The 24464-nt window shown below is 44.6% G+C and overlaps 1 protein-coding gene across 8 annotated transcripts in view; it reads left to right on the top strand.

Moving 5' to 3' along the window:
• The window catches only part of Zranb3 (zinc finger RANBP2-type containing 3), a 163119-nt gene extending 140240 nt beyond the window's left edge, over positions 1 to 22879 (top strand). For all 8 annotated transcript variants that reach the window (XM_075987784.1, XM_075987786.1, XM_075987783.1 and 5 more), the window contains 9 exons: positions 991 to 1378; positions 4228 to 4425; positions 6867 to 6958; positions 8477 to 8578; positions 9730 to 9872; positions 16377 to 16487; positions 17342 to 17726; positions 21795 to 21926; positions 22226 to 22879. In XM_075987784.1, coding sequence (XP_075843899.1) covers positions 991 to 1378; positions 4228 to 4425; positions 6867 to 6958; positions 8477 to 8578; positions 9730 to 9872; positions 16377 to 16487; positions 17342 to 17726; positions 21795 to 21926; positions 22226 to 22324 — 1650 coding nt within the window. In that variant the 3' untranslated portion in view covers positions 22325 to 22879. The remainder of the gene's footprint in view (positions 1 to 990; positions 1379 to 4227; positions 4426 to 6866; positions 6959 to 8476; positions 8579 to 9729; positions 9873 to 16376; positions 16488 to 17341; positions 17727 to 21794; positions 21927 to 22225) is intronic.
• Positions 22880 to 24464: the final 1585 nt, after the last annotated feature.

Genomic DNA, 24464 nt, shown 5'->3' with positions numbered 1-24464 from the left:
GGTAGTGGCGTGTGCTTTTAATCCCAGCACTCGGGAGGCAGAGGCAGGTGGATCTCAGAGACTTTGAGGCCAGTCTAGTCTACAAAGCAAGTTTCAGAAAAGCCAGGACTATACAGAGAGACCCTGTCTCAAACACCCCCAGGAAAAAAGGGGAGGATATAGAGAAAGCAAAGTAATACAAGAAATCGGCTCCGAGTTGAAGGATATCAAAGCTCACAGTTGGAGCTACAGTGAACAGAGAAGGCTAAGTCATCCCCGTGAGTTGTCTGGCTCTCTCCTTCATTCATCCTTGGTGATCTGTTCTTATTTCACCGTCCTTTTCCTTCTCATTTGTATGTGTTATATATATATATATATATGTGTGTGTGTGTGTGTGTGTGTGTGTGTGTGTGTGTGTGTGTGTGTTTGTATGCTTGCAGATATGTGAGAATACACATTCGTGTGTATATATGTGTGCACGTGGAGGTCAGAATGAATATTTTAATGCTGTTTGAAAACTGTTTCCTGGTCAGTGTACTGTTTTAGGTATGAGTGTCCTAGTTTATGTACAGTGTGTTTATAGTTTGAGCATGAAAGCATTTTTCTAGGTTCTTGATTGACTTAAGATATTATTTTATATGCCTGAAATGTTTACATATGCAATTCCTTCTTTTACCTGATGTGCATCTAAGGCAGGTAGTTTAGAAAGTATATTTTTATTTCATAACTCTAGCTAAGTTCCTAACTTTTCTAAAATGTTTCCTCACCTGAATGCTGATTTCACATTAGGGTTAATAAGTTCAGCCCACATAAGTGCTAAGCAAAAAGACATAGGAAGTCCGTGGCTGTATTCACTCAGTGCATGAGTGTTTATTGCTCTGAGTTGTCTGTGTTTATTAAGAGTTGCACTATAATTAGATTCATTTCCGTCAGTCTGATTAATGAAAATGCTAAGTCCTTTCATTTAGGAAGAACTGCTCCATCATTTGATACCTGTTGTCTGATTTTTAGTTTGAAAAGGAAAAACAACATGATATTCGATCATTCTTCTTACCAAAATCGACAAAGAGACCGTTGGAAACATCCAAGACGTTCAAGAAGACTACAGTGGCCCCAAGCCCTGGAAAAGTGACTGCAGATGATAGCACTGAAGACAGAAATGGTTCTGAACCTGAAGCTAAAAGATTGAAGACCCTCGGCACCAAGGACCCCAGCAGTGCGCTGGAGGGAAGACCACCCTTGCAAGCCAGAGCCACAGCCATGGACGTCCCTGAGGTCAAGTCCCCACTGGCCTCCCCAGCCCTTCCTGAGAAGGGGTGGCAGTGTGGCGTCTGCACATTCATCAATGATTTAGTCCTTCCTTACTGTGAGATGTGTGAGAACCCTCGGGGCAGAGCTGGTGAGTACTCAGAAGGTGAAGGTGAGAGAGAGGGATGGGGCGGTGGGGGTGTCTGAAGAACTAAGTTTCAGATGCCACTGTTACAGATGCAAAGTGTTCTATGACTCAGCAGCCTGCAGCCCTTAAAATGGAATGAGAATTTCACTGAGTGAAGACTGTAAATTCATCCCCTGTGGAATGTGAATGGCTCCTGTTCTGTCAAGAATGTATATCCTGAGTGTCACTGGCTGGCATTAATTTGGTGCAAGTGGGCATTTCTGATTAATGTCAGCAGGATGTGAGCTCAGTGGGCAGGAGAAGCCTTGTTGCTATGGTAGCAAATGTGCTGCCCATCACAGGCCTGCTGTTATAAAACACATAGATAGTCTTGTTTTTAAGGAAATTATAGAGGATTTCTATATTTAAATGGGATATTTTCGGTAACTGCTTTGCCTGCTTAGTATACATTGCACCATGGTTTTTTTTTTTTTTGACAAATCATGAGTTCTTCTCAAGATTTTATTAAAGGAATCTGCCAACACACACACAAATATAAAATAAATACAGTGTAATAGAAAAAATGTCCTTAGCATTCAGTTTTCAGTTTCAGAGAATGTTTTATGCCAATGAAAAAAATGCCGGGCAGACAGTTTTGGGCACTAGAAGTGGTTCTTGTATTAAAGGCCTGCACAGTTGTTCACATCAGTTCTCCATGGAGATTCATTCTTCCGACAGCGACTTTAGTGAAGACGGAGCTCAGAGAACTCTGGTGTTGCCATGTTCCTACTCCTTCTCTCTTAGTTTTGATCTGAAGGAAAATGTATCAGTCTCTCACTTCTGAGAACTCTATCAAAATTGACAAGTGGCCATCTGTGTAGTTGTGTGCGTTACATGGGCACCTGTTCTCTGAAACTAAACCAGAACCACACACTTTGTCCATGCAGTGCCCTTGCCACAGTTAACATGACCCCTGCAACCCCCAGCTGGTGCACACAATGAAATACAGCAACGTGTGACTCTAGAATGGGACAGCTCACAGTGAGAGTAGAAGGTGACGAGCTTAGGGGGAAATCAAAATTAAATGAATAGCTTTTTAAAAAATTATAGTTTATTATGTGTTTGATAGTTCAGATTTTTTCCTTTTGATGCAAAGAGCAACAATGAAAGCTTCTAAACCTTTGATTCAATAAGCAACCTGCCAAGAAACTTTAAAAAATAAACACATTTTTGAACATGAAACAATCTGCTTAGAGAAAAAAATAAAAATTTTAAGTAACAATGTATTCTCAACATTGCATTGGTCAGCTTTACATTATTACAGTTGACATAACAATTGCCTACCTTGGTTTGTTTGTGCTCCCAAAGTGTTGAAAGACAGAATTAATACTAATTAAACAGAAGAATCCAAAAAATTAGAGGAGCCATATTAGGATGTTGCGGTCTATTGAGGTAGCATGGTACTTTGGAGTGGATATGGTATGGATGCATGGGATGGTAATATTCAACAACAGTTGAAATTGCCCAGTTTTGTACCTCTGATTTGAATGTCAGAGTGGTTATGTCCAAAGCAGCCTACAGACCACTCTACTTTGGAGCCCAGTGGAGCCTCAGGCTTGACAGGCCTGGGCTAGAATCCCGAGGGCTCAGAGATCCCAGTCGTTCAGCTGCTTACAGCACAAGCATTAAGACCCAGGTTTGAATCTCAGCCCCTATATAGAAAGCCAGGTACACCAAACATCCCCATCATGGGAATGCCCAGACGGACGATTTCTGAAACTAACCAACTGGCTAGCCAGGAAAGTCAAATTAGTGAGCTCCAGGTTCAGTGAGAGACCAAAATAAGGTAGGAAATGAGTGAAGAAGGCACCACATGTCAACTGCCAGCTGTGGTGTGTGTGCGTGTGTGTGTGTGCACGCGTGTATGTGTGCACACATGTGCACAAATGTGTTGCAAAAATTAAAATCTTCAGCATTTGGTTGGAGAGATGGCTCAGCTGGAGAAAGCTTGGCTGCTCTCCCAGAGGACCCACGTTCGATTCCCAGCATCTACATGGCTGCTCACAACAGTCTTTTACTGCAGTCTTAGAGGATCTAACATGGTCTTCTGACCTCCATGGACCCCCCCCCACACACATAGTGCACAGCCATACATGGAGACCAAATACCCATATGCATAAAATGAAAATAAATAATAAAAAAATCCAGTAGTATCCTTTATTCTTCTCACCTCCCCTCAGTTGTTAAACTACAAAGTATATCCCTACTCCAACCCCTCCTGTTGCTACCACATAAAAGCCATCGTCAGCTCTGATCAAGACCCAGTAGCATCCCCTAGTCTTGCCCTTTGGGATCTTTCCATGCAAAACAGAGTCACCCTTTCATAACGGGATCGGCTGGGCTTAGCAGCAGATTGGAGGCAGAGGTCAATGGATCTCTATGAGTTACAGGCCAGCCAAGGCTACATGAGATCTTGGGGGAAAACCACCACCACCACCAAAACTGCAATCATCATTACTCCTCTAAAGGTCTCCGTTGCTCTCCAGTTCTGTGTCGAGTATACCCAACAGTGTAAGGCTAGGGCAGCAGCAATTCTGAGCTTGGTGGGACTCTGAGAGCATGGCTAGAAACGTTTTTTTTATTTTTTTGTTTACACTTTTGTTTATCTGTGCATCTTAGAAGAGAGCCTTGGGAAGCAAGGCAAATAGTCCTTCCTGATGATTTGTAAGTCTGCCTGCCTCTGCCTCCCAAGTGCTGAGATCAAAGGTGTGCGCCACCAAGCCCAGCTATTTCTTCCTTTTTTTAAAAAATAAAATTGAGCTGTGACATTTTAATCTATGCTTGTTACACATAACTTATTTTAATGATTCCAGCTGTCCTCAACTGTATGCAGGATGACAATAAAAATGGGGATGATGATTCTCAGAAAAACACCTCCAGAAATGATCAGGCTAGTTTGGACTGTGTAAAGGAATGTCCTGAACCGCCAGAACCTGAGCAGTTGGCTAATAGCAAGGAAGAAACATGGAAAGGTGAGAGGAAGGACAGACTGACGTCCCAGGCAGGGAATGGTAAGTACTGCTTCCGTTTCTAGTGCTCAGATAATAACCATGTGAGGGCCAAGGCTGTGGCTCAGTTGGTAGAGTTCGTAGCTACCACACATAAGGCTACAACCTTAGTGCCCAGCACTCAGGAGGAAGGGATGGAATGCTATGAAATCAAGGTCATCCTTGGTTACGTACTGAATCTGAGGCTAGCCTGGGCTATAATGAGACCCTATTTTAAAACTAATAAACTAAATAAGTGCTATATACTTTAATACATAATGCTGTTACTAGATTTGTGATTGATACCTTATGCCACGTACCTTTTATTCCCTTTTATGTTAAAACACATCTTTAAATACCAGAGGACTCTCTGCTGGCATCAACACTACACGGTATCACAACCAACAAATTGCTACTGCCACCAGAATGTTGCCCTGTGCAACCACAGTGAGCTCGTTGACAGGGAGAGAGCAGATGGTACATCAGGGCAGTAATCAGACTGACAGAGAGCCAACAGCCCTTTAGCAGATCCCTAACCTTTATCACATGGATGCTTTTAGATGGCTAGGCTCAGCTAGCATTTTTAAGAAACAATTTTAAGGAACATAATTTCAAGACTGTCTGAAACAAGCTAGAGAGATGCCTCAGTGGGTAGTGTGCCTGCCCTGCAGGCATGGGAGGCAGAGATAGGCTGATCTCTGTGAGTTCGAGGCCAGCCTGGTCTACAGAACAAGTTCCAGGATAGGCTCCAAAGCTACAGAGAAACCCTGCCTCAAAAAGCAAAACAAAACAAAAGATTCATTTATTCATCACGTATACAGTGTTCTGCCTGCATGTATGCTTGCAGGCCAGAAGATCTCATCACAGGTGGTTGTGAGCCACTACATGCGTGCTGGGAATTGAACCAGGGACCTCTGGAAGAGCAGCCAGTGCTCTTAACTGCTGAGCCTTCTCTCCAGCCATCAAAGAATGATTTCTAATCTTTACACATTAATGCCTAATTCTTCAAATATGGAGACGCACTGATTACAAATGCTCTTCTGCTCAAGGTCGGCAGAAAGAACTTCCCATTAAACTGTGGCCCAGCACCTTACAAAGCCCAGACATGCCACCTGTGGCTGTGACTGTTGTTTGTCCTGGGGATCGGGACCAGCAGTGCCTTCTGTCTTCAGCTGCTTTGTTAATAGGTATATAATAGGACTACTAGAAAACTACTATGGTGATGGTATTGCCTAGCGGACTGGCAAGTAAAGCTGAGCCTCTCGATCTGGGAAAGAATGTTCAGAGGTCACTGACCAACCGCAACTGAATTAAGAGTATAAACTCGGCAACTAGAAAGATAGCCAGTGACCAAGAATGACCTGACTTGGGGGTTCACAATCACCTTAACTCTAGTTTAGGATCTGATGCCCACTGACCACACTGGCATCTGCATGTACACAGTGCACATAAATTCACACAGGAGTACACATCGCATAAATAAAAATAGTCAATGCGTTTTAAGAGTACAAGCTCTGGAGCCCCTTTCCTATTAAGCAGGGATTCCTATTAATGTGCTGAGATTCCTCCTGTTAAAATGTGCTCTTCATGTGTGAGAAACGCACTGGAGACAGCAGTTAGCACAGTTCCTGGGCCACTGGTGTGTTTAGTAGGCATTAACTGCACTCATTATTTACTTAACCTGTGCTTTTGGGGTTTGGTTTTAATTGTACTTGGGATCCAGTGCAGGGTCTTCGGGCATGCTAGACAAATACTCTACTCCTGAACTGCAGCTCAGCTCCTTTAGCTCTAATTATCTTGCCTCCACAAGTTTTGTCTCTCCTGAAGAATTCTGGGTAATGGGACCAACCCAGGCACATCAGTGGTACTCAACAGGGCTGTCCTGATGCTCATAATTAAATGGGGACTATTTTGTCCCAGCTGCAGTGTGCTCAGCAAAGGGGAGAAATTCTAAAACCCTTCAAGTCCGGTAATGATTTCTGGTGTTACAGAAAGGTCCCTTCTGACACACTCATATCTTTCCAAATGATTCTGGATCTGTTACTTCTTGTTCAATCATTAGCAAAGAAGGCCCAGTTTCCAAATATGCCAATGCTCTTAAAAGACCTGCCTTGAAAGTTTCATGTCAAGCCTAGACAAGCTTCTCGAATGTGTTAGCTTTTAGACATAGCTATTTCATCATTCTGACCTGCACAGCAGTGAAATACGCTGCTGTTTGAAGATCTGTCTGAGCATGTGTCTGACCGTGTGTGTGGATACCCAGAGAAGCCAGAAGAGGGCATCAGATCCGCTGAAGCTGGACTTACAGGTAGTTGTGAGCCACCTGCATGCGTGTTGTCCATCAAACTGCAGTCTCTGAAAGAACAGCAGATGTTTATAGCTTCTGAGCCATCTCTCCAGACCCCAAGTATGCTATTTTGCAGAGTAGACAGGCTTTTCAGATTCTCTTTTGTTTTCTTCATTAGAACAAAAGAATAATTCAGGCACCCTGCCAGTGTGTGAGACCTTTATGTTTTGTGCAAGTAAAAACACAGACCGGATCCACCTCTATACCCAGGTAAGTGTCACGCGGATTTTGTATCTCAGAATATAAAGTCAGACTTCCTTGCTTCACTTTTCAGTGAAGATCCTAACAGTGAGACAGGCACCCAGTTTTCTGCCTGCATATGACTTGTTAAATTCCCGTCAAATCTCAAGACAAAGAGATATCAAAGCGGAGTCTTTAAGACTTCAGGGAAAGAGACCTTGATTGCAGTGTTACCGTTTAGCATGATCCTGAACAATGGGCTGCTCTCTGCTTCCATTTCCTCAGCTGGAAAATGTAGGGAAGGTTTGTTGCAAGGATAGAACAAGCTCATCCCTGTAGATCACTCAGCATTTTTTTTGTTTTTGTTTTTCTTTTTTTTTTTTATTGAGAAAAGGAAAAAAAAACAAGTTTCTGCCTCCTCCCAGCCTCCCATTACCTGAAGCAACATTTGTGGCTGCCTAACACCTCACCTCCATCTCCAACCGCCCCACCCCCCACATCTCACACTCCCACCCCAGCCTCCATGGGGAATGTCAGAGAATAGGCTTCCTAAAGTGAACATTCAGACTGCTGCAGTAGCCTTGGCTAGCAAAGGTCACATGTTTTAGTCTGAAGACCCTTTCCATGATGAAAATGTGTTGAAAACCCTAAGAGCTCTTGTTGATATGGGTTATATCTATTGATAGTTATTCCACTCTGAAGCAAAATGAAGACACTTAAAATATTGATGTATTATTAGTTTTAAAATAACTAACATTCATATAAATAACAAGTGCTTTTTGTTTGATTTTGGGTTGGGGGAGAGGTTCAAGACAGGGTTTCTCTGTGTCACCCCAACTGTCCTGGAACTCACTGGCCTTGAACTCAGCAATTCCTCCGTAATCATAATATCATCAAGCATAAGGGAGTAAGAGCTTGGTGGGCAGATAATACCCCCAGTATTACTCCTCAGTGCAGCCCCATCTTCCTCTCCAGCCAGGGCATGGACAGCTGGTCTTCATGCAGCAGCAGGGTAGCATAGCTTTGGAGAAGCAGATTTTTAAAACAGGTCTCTAGAATTTCTGTCTCCCTTCCCCTCCTGCCAGTAACAGTGGGCAGATGTGTCAACCACCTGGGAAGGGATGGCAAGGTGTTTATCGGTGCTGCTGTCTGATGGGAGCCATGTCTGTGATACTGTAAAGATCACTTGGGGGCTGGAGGTGCTTGTGTTAATGCCAAGGACAAGCTGTTCTTCTGCGTGCGTTTACAGTTTTTCATCGTCTCCATGTGTATTTCCAAGGTTAGGCAGTAGAGAAGTATTTGGGGCAGAAGCACAGCATCCAGGCTGACAGCAGAAAGCTCAGGCTGTGTACAGGCAGAGTAAAAGCCTCCCCTCCCACCTCAGCTCTACAGGGGACTCGTGTCTGATACACCCTTGTCTAGAATGTGCCTCCTGGCGTATTTTTGAGGAGAATGGTCATGCTACATCATAATTAAGTTTTCTTATAAAGTGGTTCCTAGTACCTACAGGCTGAATTGCGCTAACAGTGTCTCCTCATCTGTCCTCAGGATGGAAAACCGATGAACTGTAATTTCATTCCTTTGGATATAAAGTTAGACCTTTGGGAAGACTTGCCAGCAAAGTTTCAGCTAAAACAGAATCGTTCACAGGTAAGAAGAGTTCTAAATAATACACTTGCATTTATTTGAAATAAAATTTAGGAATTTTAGAGATCATTTTTAGTTTAATGAAACAAGCCTTACAGCTGTTGCAGAGTCAGATTGCAGGCTGCATTTCTGTCCATCCAGGCAGTGTCTATTCATTCCACTGGGCTAAGAATAAATGTGACATCTGTTTCCTTGGTGAGTGATCACACCTGCGCCGCTGCTGAGGACAGAATTGTCCTCACATCTTTTTGCTCTCGTTCATCGGATTAGCAGCTGTGACACATCTGTCAGAATCACATTTTATCTTCTGAGGTTAAATTCTAACAGTGACACATGCCAAGAGCCAGGATAATGCCACACTGTGACTCTGGACTCCTTGTCAGAGTGACCTCTGTGCTGCAGCTGCAGGTCAGCCAGCTGCCAGGGAGACCGTCACCTCCATTGCACGCCACCATTTGTATTTACAAGAAAGTAGCAGAGGTTTGTGGAAATGAAGCAGTACCTGGCGGTCAGCTGCACCCCTCTTGTAGGAAGAGGTAGCAGTGAACTGTTTTCTTTAGCATCACTTAATACTGTTGGTCAGATTCAGATAGATGCTAGATTAGATAGATTGGATAGATGATTGATAGAGATACATAGATGGTAAGGTGGATGGATGGATGGATGGATGGATGGATGGATGGATGGATGGATGGAGAGGTAGATAGACAGATAATAAAACCAAAGCCATTGAACCAGTTATCCTCAATTTATTGCTGGCTTTTGTCCTTTAGTGTCTGAGGCATCTAACACAGTGTGATCATGGGGAGTTGTGCCATCCCCTGCAGCCCCTGCAGGATCTGCCTCCCTAAGGCTAGCTTTTCCAGGGCGGCTGCAGGGGTCTATACTTCTTCCCTGATTTGGTCTCTGTGAGTACTTCTCCCTGTTGGTGCCTGTGTGTTCAGATCGTATGTTGAATTGCCTTTAGGGACTCTGGATTGAACTTGCCATAGGCAATTTATAACATGAAAGTAGTATCGAGTTGGAGAAAGACAAACTGTAGGGCTCAGCTTGTTTGAGGGATGCTGTAAGACATCGGTTTTCTCATGTAAGTAACGACTTTCAAAGGAAGGTACATGGACACAGTTACCTCTTCATCACTTCTGTTCTGCCAGATTTTGAGGCTTGTCCGAGAGTGGAATAGCCTGACAGCCATGAAGCAGAAGATGATCAGGAAAAGTGGGCAGCTGTTCTGCAGCCCAGTCCTGGCCTTGGAAGAGATCACAAAACAGCAGGTCAAAGAAAACAGTGCTAAAAGGTAAGCGTGCCTTTCCTTCACATCTTGTGGTAGATTGCTTTCATTACAAGCCCTGCATTCCTTCATAGCAATGAATAAGCCAGTTGTGGGGTACACACTTGTAATTGCACCTCTTAGGAGTGGAGGCATGAGGATCAGGAATTCAAAGTCATTCTCGGCTATATAGGGAGTTCAAGGGTAGTCTGGGTAACAAGAAACCTTGTATTAAGAGAGGGAGGGAGGAAGAATTATACTCAAAATGATAGCTATATCATTTCATAGCAATGTAGGTATATATATATAGTGAATTTAATCAGATCTGCTGGGAGACATCAGATTGTCTGGATTTTACTTACCAGGAATTCTGCTCATTAACAGGGGCCAGAGACAGGGGTTGGTGTACCTGTGATACAACAGAGACTTTTACCCCCGAGAGTGCAGAGCACGCCCTGGGGCTCTTATCTGCCTTGCAGCAGGGGGCTGGTCCCATTGTAACACACCACCATGTTCCCAGAGTGGAAAATAGTGTCAGCTCCGTGGTTGGAAAATAAAGGTTAATTAATTGTGACACGTTTTTAGTATCATCTGCCATCCTCACCAAAAGCCCGTTTCTACTCCCCAGGTGTGACATTGTAAACATCTTGTCTCTATGATCAGAAACCCTGCTTCTCCTAGCAAGGAACAAAGTTCCTTCTTTGAGGGAAATCACAGAGTGACAGTCCTGCCTGATACACCTTCCTCCATAAATCTACATTTGCTCTAGTCAATAGGGAAGAATAGAAGGATGCAGAGGAAGCCGGGCGATGGTGGCGCACGCCTTTAATCCCAGCACTCGGGAGGCAGAGGCAGGCGGATCTCTGTGAGTTCGAGACCAGCCTGGTCTACAAGAGCTAATTCCAGGACAGGCTCCAAAGCCACAGAGAAACCCTGTCTCAAAAAACTAAACAAAAAAAAGAAGGATGCAGAGGTCCTGGGTTTGGTTCCCAGCACCCACATAATGGCTTACAACCATCTGTAACTCCAGTTCAAGGAGATCTAGTTCCCTCCTCCGGCTTCCATAGGCACCACGTTTCCAAAAGTGGGAGATAACTACCCTAAGGGTCAGTTTTCCTAAGTGTCGAAACGTTTGAGGACATTTTAGGTTATCACACTACAGAACATACCTAGAGACCGCCTCGGTTAAGGAGTTGGCTGTGTGAACAGGAGGAGGAGAATGAAGAAAGCTGTTCACGGGGTTCATTTAGACACCTTGTGACTGGTCAGAGAGAGGGAAGTCTTTCAGGGAAACCTTTGTAGCCACAGAGGGGAACGGCTCAGCACTAGCGTCCTGTGGGCGCCTCGGTGAGTAGCAGTGGCAGGAGGAAGGGTGTGTCCACAGAGCAGGTGTGGAAGACCCAGTGAGTGGCAGAGCGCCACCTGAGGCTGCCTTAGACTCCACTCTCTTTCCCTTGTCACCCTACCTGACTGTTTTTAGAGAAATTAACCAAGAGCCTCTTAGAAACCCTCAGCCCAGTGGGCATGAAGGGGCGGCATCACCCTTCACTCCCTAGGCATGCCCAGGGAGGACTCATTTCTTGAAAACATTAAATGTCAGGCTGGAGACATGGCTTGGTGTGCAAATCACCTGTATGAGGAACCAAGTTCATATCCCCAGGACCCATATATAAGCTGAATCGACCCAGCAGTCAGGACACAGAGACAGGGATCCTTTGGGCAAGTTGACTAGCTAGACTCGCCAAGTGATTGAACTCCAGATCCAGCAAGAGACCCTGCTTTGGTGAAGTGGAAAGTGATCCAGCAACAGACGCTGAGATCAACCCTTGGTCTACATGCACCCGCAGAGACAGATTCTCTCTCTTCTCTCTCTCTCTCTCTCTCTCTCTCTCTCTCTCTCTCTCTCTCTCTCTCTCTCTCACACACACACACACACACACACACACAAAATGTCTCAAGAAGAGCAATAACAAAAAAGACATAGACATGAAATTTTAGGATTCCTGAAAAATTGATTAGATCCCCAGCAAACACCAAACAGTCCCAGCAGTTTATAGGCCTTATCCAACCTGAGGTTGCAGCTAGCTTCCAGGTAACTCAGTCTAGGATGATGGGAAATGACCAAGACCAGCAACCACTGCGATGGTTCCTGAATGAGTTCCGTTTCTCAGAGACCAGGCTGATTTAGTGGCAGCCGTATTACGTTAGATCCTCTACCAGCAGGTGAGCACCCTAGAGCCCAGGATTATAGCCATCAGTATGAGCCACTTTCCAAAGCACGCACTTGTTTTAAAAATGTCTATCTTGGGGGCTGGAGAGATGGCTTGGAGGTTAAGAGCACTGGCTGTTCTTCCAAGAGGTCCTGAGTTCAATTCCCAGCAACCTCATGGTGGCTCACAGCCATCTATAGTGGGATCTGATGCCCTCTTCTGATGAGTGCACAATCAGATAGAACACTCGTATACATAAAATAAATAAATCATAAAAAAATTTAAGTGTATCTTTTACTGGAATCTTATTCAGAAACTGGTTTTGTAGGTAACAGCCTTCCTTCTCTGTTTGCCAAAATTGATCTTTACCATCATCCTTTTAGGAGCTGTCAGATTTCCATGAATGTCTGGAAGCCACAATGAAAAATGAAATATTGGAAACATGACACTAAGTTTTAAAAGGTGTCAGTTCCCTTCTTTGGGGTCAATCTTTTTCTTGTAGTTTTCAGAAACTTACGTTAAACCTTCTCCGCAAAAGCGAGTGGTTGTTTTCCATTTTAACTCTGACTAGATGTCTCGGCACCGCTGAAATGACTGCATTACACATCCGAGCTCTTCCCATTGACAGTACCGAGGCCAGGCTTGACAGCCCCTACTCTGCAAAGCTGAGGAAGTCTGAGCTCATTTAGAACCCTCAGAGATGTGTTAGCAGATGCTTCAGTCTGGGAATGAAGTGGTTGGGGGATGGAGGCCAAGAAGGAGGCTTAGAAACTAGAAGATCAAGGTAACTCACTATGAGTTAACCTGAGTTATGCTTCAAGAAACAGACATAAGTACAAAAATAAATAAGTAATATTAATATATAAATATATATATATATATAAATATATGATATATCACATATATGTGTTTTTTGAGACAGGATTTCTCTGTGTAACAGCACTGACTGTCCTGGAACTAGCTCTTATAGACTTCTGTTGCAGAAGAGAATAGTCCATCACACATAAAGCAACCAAGACTGGTTTTCCTTTGTTTGGTTTTTGGTTTTTGGGGTTTTTTTTGTTTTTTTGTTTTTTTTTGTTTTTTTTGCTTTTTCAAGACAGGGTCTCATTGTATTCTTTGGCTGTTCTGGAACTCACTTCAAAAACAGGCTGACCTCTAACTCAGAGATCCACCTGTCTCTGCCTTCTGAGTGCTGCGATTTAAGGTGTGTGGCTCTAAGCCCAGCTCACAGCAGCCAAGACTTTTAACCTAGAGATTCTAGTTCTGGGGATTTCATATATATGTGTGTTTCTGTTTCCATTGTGTGTGTGTGTGTGTGTGTGTGTGTGTGTGTGCATATGGAGATGTCAGGAATCATCCTCAATTGCTTTTCCACCTTGTTCATTGACGCATGTCTCTGAAATCCAAAGCTTACATATATGGCAAGTCTATGAGGCAGAACTACAGGTGGCCACACCCATCTGGCAATTGGATGGATTTTTGGGGATCGAAACCCTATTTCTTATACTTGCTCTTCAAGCACTTTAACCACTAAGCCATCTCCCTAACCCCTGTATATACAGTTCATGTATAAAAAATACAGTGGAGGGCTGGAGAGATTGCTCAGGGGTTAAGAGCACTGGCTGCTCTTTGAGACGATCCAAGTTCAATTCCTAGCACCCACGGGGCAGCTTAGAACAATCTGTAACTCCAGCTCCAGGAGATTGGATGCCCTTTTCAGATTCCCACACACACTAGGCACAAGTGGTACACAAACGTGTGTGCAGGCAAAACAGCTATACACATAAACCAAAGTATTGTAAGAGACCCATGTCCCCCCTAGAGTCTAGAGCATTTTTAAATGTGGTAGGGTAAATGTATACTTTCGCCTGACAGCCACTCATCAGAAACTAGGTACACAGGTTATCACCTGGTGATAGTGGAGTGGCAGATAGTTCAGTGAGTAAAGAGAACTTGTTTTGCAAGCATGAAGGCCGGTGTTCAAATCCCCATCATACATGTGAAAAAAACAAAACAAAAAGCTGGGCATGAAGAAGTTCATGTGGAATTTAAAATATCTGCAATAAGGGTAAACTAGCCAAGAAATTGGGTCATGCTAATTAGAAAAAATTAATTGGGTAATTGCATTTCACCTCCTTAATTCCCCCTTTACCTTGAGTTGAATTACTTTACTTCCCACACCTAGACCAGGTGTGTTACTGATAGTGCGTGAGAGGGTCTGGCTCCCACATCAAGAGGGCTTTGTTCTGCTAAGACTGGCAAGTTAAGGGGCTGCTGCCTTGGGCGGCAACCTTGAGTTTATAGGACATCCAGTTGAACTCGGTTAGCTAAAAGAATCACTTTACACGAAAGCTGTGTGGTGTTGTAGCTGACAGAGCTGATTTGCTGGGACCTCAAAGGTCAGAGGAGGAGGCACACTTGGAAAGTCTCTGTGCAGTTAGAGAGGCAGTTTCCTTAAGGCTGTGGGCCGTACGTGTATTTGATCATTTCTTATGCCCACATCCACTCCTTTCTTCCCCCAGATTTGAGAGTTTGTGTAGTCTGGTTTTCTTGCTGCAGTAAAATCTCTGATCATGAGTAACTTGGACAGGAAAGGGTCTGCTCAGCTTATACTTCCAGGCCATGCTCTGATTAGTGAGGAAAAATGGGTTGAGGTTGGGAACTTGAGGAAGGAACTGAGAAGGAACCATGAGGTTTGCTGCTTCCTAGTTAGCTCTCTGGCTCACTCTGCAGCTTTCTTATACAATGTGGGATCATCTATCCGGCCAGGAAATGGTGCCACCCACAGTGGGCTGGGACCTCCAACACCAATGAACTGTCAAGACAATCCCCTACAGACATGCCCACAGGCAAGCGTATCTGAGTAATTCCTCAACCAGGCTTTCCTCTCAGATAATGCCAGACTGTGGGTAGTTGACAATTAAAAATTATGAATGACTCTTGACTTTCTTAGAGAAGTGAATATTGTGACAACTGATTTGGACAAAGATAGGGGTTTCCACATAACAAACAGCAGCCAGAAAGGACAAGCACATTTTCAAATGTCACAGTCAGCTAGGAAACATAATTGCGTCTTTCTTTTGCTCCTTTACTTTCACCAGGAGCGTGGTAAATATAAGTTACAGATTCTTCTTCTCTGAGAGTATGACTCAGTGCAGAACACTTGATTATCTTACAAGGTGGGTTCTAGGGTCAGTCTTTGGTACCAGGGGGACAGGAGGCAACTACCAAGTTGAGACTGTGTTGGCAATCCATTATGAGCTGGCAATATGGCTCAGTGGGTAAAGGCATTTGCAACCGAATCTGAGTTCAATCCCTAGAACCCACATGTTAGAAGGAGAAAACAAACCTGACTTGTAACAGAGAGAGAGAGGTCATTTTTTAAAAGATTTAAGGCGCTATAGAGCTGGCTCAGCAGTTAAGAGGACTTGCTACTTACCGAAGATCTGGACTTGGTTTCCAGCACCCACATTGGACTGCTTATCACTCCATTTCTGGGGTGGGAGGCAGATATGATGCTCTTCTTCTGGGCTCTGTAGGAACTCCGTGTGTGTGTGCGTGTGTGTGTGTGTGCGTGTGTGTGTGCGTGTGTGTGTGTGTGTGTGCGTGTGTGTGTGCGTGTGTGTGTGTGTGTGTGCGTGTGTGTGTGCGTGTGTGTGTGTGTGTGTGCGTGTGTGTGTGTGTGTGTGCGTGTGTGTGTGTGTGCGTGTGTGTGTGCGTGTGTGTGTGTGTGTGTGTGTGTGTGCGTGCATACACACATCATTTTACAATTGTAAGGATTTTCTAAAAATACAGAAAATAACTGAGCAAGGTGCTGTACATTTTTAATCCCAGCACTTCAGAAGCGGAGCAAGCAGATCTCTGTGAGTTCAAGGCCAGCTTGGTCTCTCTAGGGAGTTGCAGGCCAGCTAGGACCACTACATAGTGGGACTCAAAACAGAAAAGAGTATAGAAACTCTTTTTATGTTGTTACTCTGAGTTAACTGCACATAATAATGGGTTTCACTGTGATGTTTTCATTCACGTAGATAATGCAGACAATGCATTTTGTTCAGACTCACCCCATCACCCTCTCTTGTTCCCTTTCCTCTCCCACTGACCCCTTCTTCTTCCCAACTAGTCTGTCTTCTGTATCCACACCTTTGTGTGTGTAACCACAATACTCTGTGAGCGTATTCAGGGTTGCTTACAGGAGCGTGGCTGAAGACTTAGTTACTAGAGCATGGATACCTCACCAGCAACTACACCCTCAGCAATGCCTCTCCCTCCCCAGAAACTCCTATATGAGAAAAACATATTTAACATCTAATTGTTCTAGATATATCACTAAAGAAGATGTTGCCACGGCCTCCATGAATAAAGTGAAAACCGATGGGGGCCACATCCGTCTGATCACCAAGGAGTCCAGGCCACAGGACCCTTCTATAAAGTAAGTGCCCCATGACACTTCCACCCAGTGAAAAATACCGCTTCAAACTTACACACCAGTTTCTGTGATAATAGCCCCCATGGTGTGACCTCTTCAGAGGTCACAAAGCAGTGTCAGGATTTACTAGCTTTTTGGGCCTCCTAATAATGCTCCTAGGCCCATGAGCTTATCATCTTAGACATCAGAGATGAGGAATACCCTAAGCCAGGAGCCTATGTGACCTGCCCCAGGTGGGTAAAGATGCCAGGAGACCTGGCCTTAGACCTGACTCTGTCTGCGAGCCTGGCATTGTTCCAGTCATATCAGCCCTGTATGGCTGGGGCCCTTCTCAACTGAGCATGTGTCCTGTTGTGTTTCACATCTAATGTTATCTGATCAACTTGTAGTTTACCTGGAGAAACCTGATATTTAACAAGTGTTCTGCTCTATCACTCTGGCTATGACAGTCCCTTCACCCTATAAGGCAGAAACAAACAAACAAACAAAACAAAAAAAACTGAAGAATCCATAGTGCCCTGAGGCTGAGGAGGTGTATAGGCCAGCTGGGTGAGGAGCAGTGCAGCCAATAGGGTTCTGGAGATTTCACATTAGTCTGGATGAGCATTTCCAGTCCATCTCATGGTCCAGCATCATCTGATGTCTGGAAGTGATTAGTGGGGAGGCCTCTCAGCGCGTAAAAGAGGCTGCTTGTGTCAAATTAGTTTTTGTGGCATGGTTCTTCTCAAGTTAGCTGGACTATGGGGTACTACCGACCGCAGCCATTTCACCTCCTGACTGAATTCCAGATCGGAGCCTTTCTGCAGAGCAGTGGCCCAGCTTCCCTACTTACTATATGGTGTTTTGTTCTATTGTAGAAAGCTCGGCAGAGCCTGTGTCCTATTTCCAAAACCCTGTCCGGCTGATCTTGCTCTTGAGCCATCCCCATCTAAAGGCTACATTCAGGCTGTGGATAAGGAAGGAAGGCCGCTCTGTCTCCGCTGTCAGCATCCTACCTGCCAGCCTGAGCAAGGGTCCAGCGCCTGGGACTCACGGTTCTGCTCACTGGAATGTCAGGAGGAATTCTGGATCCGGTCCAATAACAGTTACCTGAGAGCTCAGGTGTTTGCAGCAGAACATGGCGTGTGTCAGCTCTGCGGGGTGAATGCACAGGAACTCTTTCTGCGAGTGAGAGATGCCCCTAAAAGTCAGAGGAAGAGTCTACTAGATGCTGCCTGGACTGAAAAGCTCCCACTGGAGCAGGTATGTCTCCATGGCCTGTCCCAGTGCCACGGTCCGAGGTGAATGCTGACGGACTCTGTCGAGAAAATAGCAAACCCACACCATCACCAGCTTCAGCGCTCACCGTGTGGCTCTCCGCTCGCATCTGTCTCTCGCTTCGTCCAGTCAGCTCATCTTCATTATACATCTCATGGGCAATGACTGCCGCCCGCCTCCCTTCTCTCCCTCTGTTCCCTCCTTCCCCTCCTTCTTCCTCCTCCTTCCTTTCTTCTTCCCTCCTTCTCATACCCCTTTCCTCCCTCCATCCTGTCCTTCTTGCCCACTCCCTTCCTGTCTCTCTTACCCTATCCCTCCCTCTCTCTTCTCTCAGCTCTTCCTGTGTAAAAACATAATCACAGTACAAATGACTACAGCCAACAAAATGAGAAGTTGTCAATTATAGTAAGTGCATGTTTGCTTTTCAAGATTGTCTCATTTATTGTGTTCAAATTAGGATCAAAATACATCTTTGTTTTGGTTGTCATGCCATTTATGCTTTGTTTAGTCTCTGGCATCCCCTCCCTTTTTTGTACTGTTGATTGAGGAAAGAAACAGGATCATTTCCCTGTAGAGTTCCCTTCACTCTGTGTGTCTCACTGTGTCCACATGATGTCTCGACTTGTTTTCCTGAGTAGTGGCTCTGTGTCTAGGTGTCCTTGGATTATGATTCTGTCTTAAGGGTTAAGTGTGGTACATGGCTGCAAACACAGACACTGAGCTACTTCCAATATGTTCGTATCTTAGGACCAGGCGTAAGGGGGTAACTCCAAAATGCAGCTTATAATGAAAAGGCTGTGTGTGTGGTCCATTGCACAATGCAACTTTAGTAAAAGCTTTTGGCCAGTTCCCCTGCCTAGCACACTCATCAGTATTCACTTAGCTTCCCGAAACACAATCAGATGTCCGATCTTCTTACAAAAACTATTCTAAACTTCCAACTAAAGGAAAATTTCTCATTTTGTGGTGTGCTTAGTCAAAAAAGGGTCACTAAAGCAATCCCTGCCACTAAGATATTAGAGGAATTCCTGTCAACTAAACAAATTATATATTTTTAACCAGGTGTGGTAGCACACATCTTTAATCCTGACACTCACTCGGGAAACAGAGGCAGGAAGATCTCAGCAAGTTCAAGACTAGCCTGGTCCACAGTGAGTTCCAGGACAGCCAAGGCTACGTAGTGAGTCGTTGACTAGAATTAATTAATTAAAAAACAAATTATATATTTTAATTTAATTTACCTGCTACATTATGATAGAATTAGCTAATATTTGTTTCTAAACGATGACTTAATGTATCTATGGGATCTCGAGAAATACACTTATTTCTCTAGCAATATTCCTGAAATATCCCCTGGTCTAACTGCACCCCTCAGCCAAGCTCCCGCACTGCCTGCTGCCTGGGCAAGCAGACTTCTGAAGATGTGCGGGAGACTCGCGGCCATCTTGAAAGTGACCTGTCTAGGAATGTAGCAGCCACTGCTGTTAGACACTGCTCCCAGGAGTGCTGAGGGAAGAAGCCTCGACAGGAGGCTCACATTGAACAGGATTCTTTTCATGAGGCAAATTCAGCATGATGAGAGCTGGCCCCCGGGATCTGCTGCGCATTTCCCAGAGAAAATAAAGACATCTTCTGGACCATTGAATCTGCTGGTTAAAGATGCTCAGAGAGAAAAAAAACTGGCAGCAAAGGGCAGAAGCAAATGGATTCTTTTCTTCTAAGAATATGCCATTTCGAATGACATTTGTCGTTACTTCTAAACTCAATCTGTTCCTTCTAACAGAAGGCAGGAAGCTCAGTACGGAAGAAAGAAAGTCAGGCAGTGACTAACTTTAGCAGGACAAAGTTCCCTGCACCAGCTTGCCGCTTGAGAACTCCTCAGGGGTTGGCGCTACTGGTCAGGTCACTGGTCCACCCCAGATCCCTACCTGCTTTCTCTAAAGTGCCTTACAAATGTCCAGCTTGGCCAGCACCATCTACTGAAAAGGTTGTCTTTTTTCCAGGGTCTGTGCTTTTGACGCCTGTCTTAGTTAGGGTTTTATTGCTGTGAAGAGACACCACGACCACAGCGACTCTTATAAAGGAAAACATTTATTTGGGGCTGACTTATATACAGTTCAGAGATTTAGTCCATTATCCTCATGGCAGGAAACATGGCGGTATGTAGGCAGACATGGTGCTGGAGAAGAAGCCGAGAGTCCTACACCTGTCTTGATCTGCAGGCAGGAAAAAGAGACTGTGAGCCACACTAGGCTTAGCTTGAGCATATGAGACCTCAAAGCCTGGCCCCAAAGTGACACACTTCCTCCAACAAGGCTACACCTACTCCAAAAAAGCCACGCCTCCTATAGGCTAAGCATTCAAACACATGAGTCTATAGGTGTCATTCCTAGTCAAACCATCACAGCACCTGCATCAAAAATTAGGGGTCCAAGCCGGGCGATGGTGGCGTACGCCTTTAATCCCAGCACTCGGGAGGCAGAGGCAGGCGGATCTCTGTGAGTTCGAGACCAGCCTGGTCTACAAGAGCTAGTTCCAGGAGAGGCTCCAAAGCCACAGAGAAACCCTGTCTCGAAAAAAAAAAATTAAAAATAAAAAAAATTAAAAAAAAAGTTAGGGGTCCAAGCCGGCCGGTGTTGGCACACACCTTTAATCCCAGCCCTCAGGAGGCAGAGGCAGGCGATCTCTGAGAGTTCAAGGCCAGCCTGGTCTACAGAGTGAGTTCTAGGACAGCCAGAGCTTTTACACCGAGAAACCCTGTCTCAAAAAAAAAAAAAATTAGGTGTCTATAATTGTATGGGTCTGTTTTTGGGTCCTCTGTTGTCTTCCATTGGTGTGTGTGTGTGTGTGTGTGTGTGTGTGTGTGTCTGTCTGTGTGTCTGTGTGTCTGTGTCTGTGTGGTTTTTTTGTCTCAGCAGTATACTGTCTTTGTCACTTTTTTTTTTTTTTTTTTTGGTTTTTCAAGACAGGGTTTCTCTGTGGCTTTGGAGCCTCTCCTGGAACTAGCTCTTGTAGACCAGGCTGGTCTCGAACTCACAGAGATCCGCCTGCCTCTGCCTTCCGAGTGCTGGGATTAAAAGTGTGCGCCACCACCGCCCGGCTTGTCTTTGTCACTTTGAATCAGGAATATGATGCCTCTAGCTGTGTGTCTGCTTTAGGGTAGATCTAATCATGGGTTCCTATGGCCAGCATTCATAAAATTAATTTTAATGACTTTCTTATCTAAGGCTAAAAAAATAAAAGACATCTTACATGCTAATCTCTGAGGTTTAAACAGTTGCAATACCCTATGTAAGGTAGAGAAGTTTTGTGGAGATTTCGTGCCATGCCAGTCCACGGAACCTGGGGACTTGTCTGGTAAATAACAAAAGTTCTGGCCAGAGCTGATGCAACTCAGTTAGTAGAGAGCTTGTCGAGTGCACAGGAAACCTGGGTTCCATGCCCAACACTGCATAAACCCAGCATGATGCTGCAGGCTCTAATCCCAGCACTTGAAGTTGGAAGGGGGGGGGTCAAGAGTTCAAGGTCATTTTTGGCTACACGATTAATTTGATCCCAGCCTGGGATACAAAAGATGTTTCCTAGAAAATAAGACCAAACAAAACATTGTGGTTAGTAGTGTTAACCTGCCGTTGATATAGGAACAAATGCATTTAGGTAAATAATGAGTGGTTATTTAGTTATTAATACTGTTTTTATTAATATTAATATAGCTTTTAATTCCCAATCTGTTCTTATTTTCTCACTTTTGGCTTCATAAATATATAAAGCAACTTAAAGGGTAAAAACCAACCAATTTCCCCCAATCTGTCAGGAGCCTTGTTACCTTGTATTTGGTTATAAGATTTCTCAAATATGTTAGATAATATGGGGAAAAATCTTTAGAAACATTTTATTGCTTTCAAATTGCTAACCTGGAGTTTTATGTTTTTTTGAACTCACAACAATAGCTATAGAAGGCATCCTGATGTGTTTCCCCTGTGCTTTTGCTGTAGAAAGGGATTGCACAGTGCACAGCCACAGCTCCTTGCTGATTATATGTTCTTCCTGCAGCTAAATGAAATGCTAAGAAACCCAGGAGAAGGCCACTTCTGGCAGGTGGATCACATCAAGCCAGTGTATGAGGGAGGGGGACAGTGCTCCCTGGACAACCTGCAGACTCTCTGCACCGTGTGCCACCGGGAGGTCAGTGACAATCACACGTGTGTGCTAGTCCAAGCAGCCCTGGGGGGAACTTGTGCACACGGGTGGGCGAGGCTGGACAAGCTTGCAGCCCCATCTGGGAGCAGATGTGAGGTGCTTCCTGACACTGGCTCTGTGGAAGCGCACTGTCACAGATGTGGGGCGGCTGCTACCCTCTTCATTTCTTCTCTGAGGGTGCGGCTCAGTGGGTAGCTCACTCACTGAACACTCATGGCTCTCTGGCCACACGCCACTGCAGCACAGTCTCCCCTAACCTGAACCTTGCATTTGCTGATTTCTAGAGAACTGCCCAGCAAGCCAAGGAAAGGAATCAGGCGAGACGACGCTCCCTGGCGATGAAGCACGGGTCAGACATCACTCGGTTTCTGGTGAAGAAGTAGCGGAGTAAACAGAGCACATGGCCTGCAGGTAGAGGGGCTGACGAGATGTCTCTTGGTGTTTATCTAGTATTTTAAGAGTGAAAAGTGTTTAAACATCATCAAGAACTAGAATTTAGACTTTGTGCTAAGTGCTCTCACAATGAAGCAGCTAGCAGAAACTGAGGAGTGATGGGAAGCGTTTCTGTGGTCTGCGGACTCCATGTAGGTTGTCAATCATGTTTCGGGAAGACTTTGTTCAGCTTTTGTTTCCCCTTATACGCCCTCATCGCTGCACTGTGCATGTAATATGTGATAAATATATTTCCAATACCTGGCAGTTGCTTCTTGGTTAGTATTAGTTCTGGATTGTGGGATATAAATTCTGGAAATTCCAGAAAAATCAGGGACATTTTGGAAGAAAGCCATCATTACTGTGGAATTCTGGGCCGACCATGGCCAGCTTGCCTCCTGGAGAAGAGCTTCCAAAACAGGCTTTGTGTTTGGGATGTTGCCTTCTTCTGGGCCAGCTGTCTTTCTTGAAAAGATACTTTTGTAAATAAACTAATTGTGACAATGGCTTCTGTGTAGAATTTGTGTGCTCTGGGCAATCATGGGAACAAAGATAGAACATAAAATATAATGCCACCAAATTTTTATGGTCTAGTTTTCTGTTTGTTTGCATGTTACTTTTTTCGTTTTGTGTTGTTTTTATGTAAAACCAGGCTAATTACCAAAAGAACCTCTGTCTCCTGGTCTTCATTGTCTGGTTTTAAAATCCTGTTAGTGTTTGCATCCAGGCACACCTTGGCTCTGCCCTTTGGGAACCTGGCACAGTGCATCAAGCCCTATGTCCTGCGTCAGGCCTGCCTACATGACAGACAGTACCCTGTCCCTTTAAGAGACAAGTCCCACCTACTCCCTCTCTCTTCCTTTCTGCCATTTCTCTCAGGAGGCAGTTTTCTGTCTCTCTCTTCTTCTATCTCTTCCCCTCTCTGCATCTCTCTCAGGGGTTTCTCTGTAGCTTTGGAGCCTGTCCTGGAACTAGCTCTGTAAACCAGGCTGACTTCAAACTCACAGAGATCCACCTGCCTCTGTCTCCCAAGTGCTGGGATAAAAGGCGTGTACCACTACCGCCTGGCAATATTTTGTTTTTAAAACTAATCTTGTACTTTTTAAAGATTTTTTAAAAAGTTATGTGTTTCTGTGTCCCAGTATGGAGGTGTGAGTACAGTTTATCTGCCAGACCTGGAGTTACCGAGAGCTATGAGCCATTCAGCAAGAGTGCTAGGAACTGAACTGATGTTTTCCGGAAGAGCAACAAACACACCTAACCACTGAACCATCTCTCCATTTCTGAATCCTATTTTATGAAGTTTATTTCTGGTACCTCTTTTAAAAAGATGACAAGCTGTGAGGTAAGCCAGACCCAAAAAGAGGAACATGGGATGTACTCATTCATATTTGGTTTCTAGCCATAAATAAAGGACATTGAGCTTATAATTCGCGATCCTAGAGAAGATAAATAAGAAGGTGAATCCAAAGACAAACATATAGGCATCCTCCTGAATATTAATCTTCATCAGGCGATGAAAGGAGACAGAGACAGAGACCCACATTGGAGCACCGGACTGAAATCTCAAGGTCCAAACCAGGAGTAGAAGGAGAGGGAGCACGAGCAAGGAACTCAGGACCGCGAGGGGTACAACCACACACTGAGACAATGGGGATGTTCTATCGGGAACTCACCAAGGCCAGCTGGCCTGGGTCTGAAAAAGCATGGGATAAAACCGGACTAGCTGAACATAGCGAACAATGAGGACTACTGAGAACTCAAGAACAATGGCAGTGGGTTTTTGATCCTACTGCACGTACTGACTTTGGGTGAGCCTAGGCAGTTTGGATGCTCACCTTACGAGACCTGGATGGAGGTGGGTGGTCCTTGGGCTTCCCACAGGGCAGGGAACCCTGATTGCTCTTCGAGCTGATGAGAGAGGGGGACTTAATTGGGGGAGGGGGAGGGAAATGGGAGGCGGTGGCAGGGAGGAGGCAGAAATCCTTAATAAATAAATAAATTTAAAAAAAAGGAAAAAAAGATTATATGGCAACACGGAAAAAAAAAAAGATGACAAGCCAATCATGGTGGAACACGCCTTTAATTCCA

Source organism: Microtus pennsylvanicus, chromosome 10, assembly GCF_037038515.1.
Source record: "Microtus pennsylvanicus isolate mMicPen1 chromosome 10, mMicPen1.hap1, whole genome shotgun sequence".
In the NCBI taxonomy this organism is placed as follows: Eukaryota; Metazoa; Chordata; class Mammalia; order Rodentia; family Cricetidae; genus Microtus; species Microtus pennsylvanicus.
Note: the sequence above shows the minus strand (reverse complement) of the source record. Positions and strands in the feature narration are given on the sequence as shown.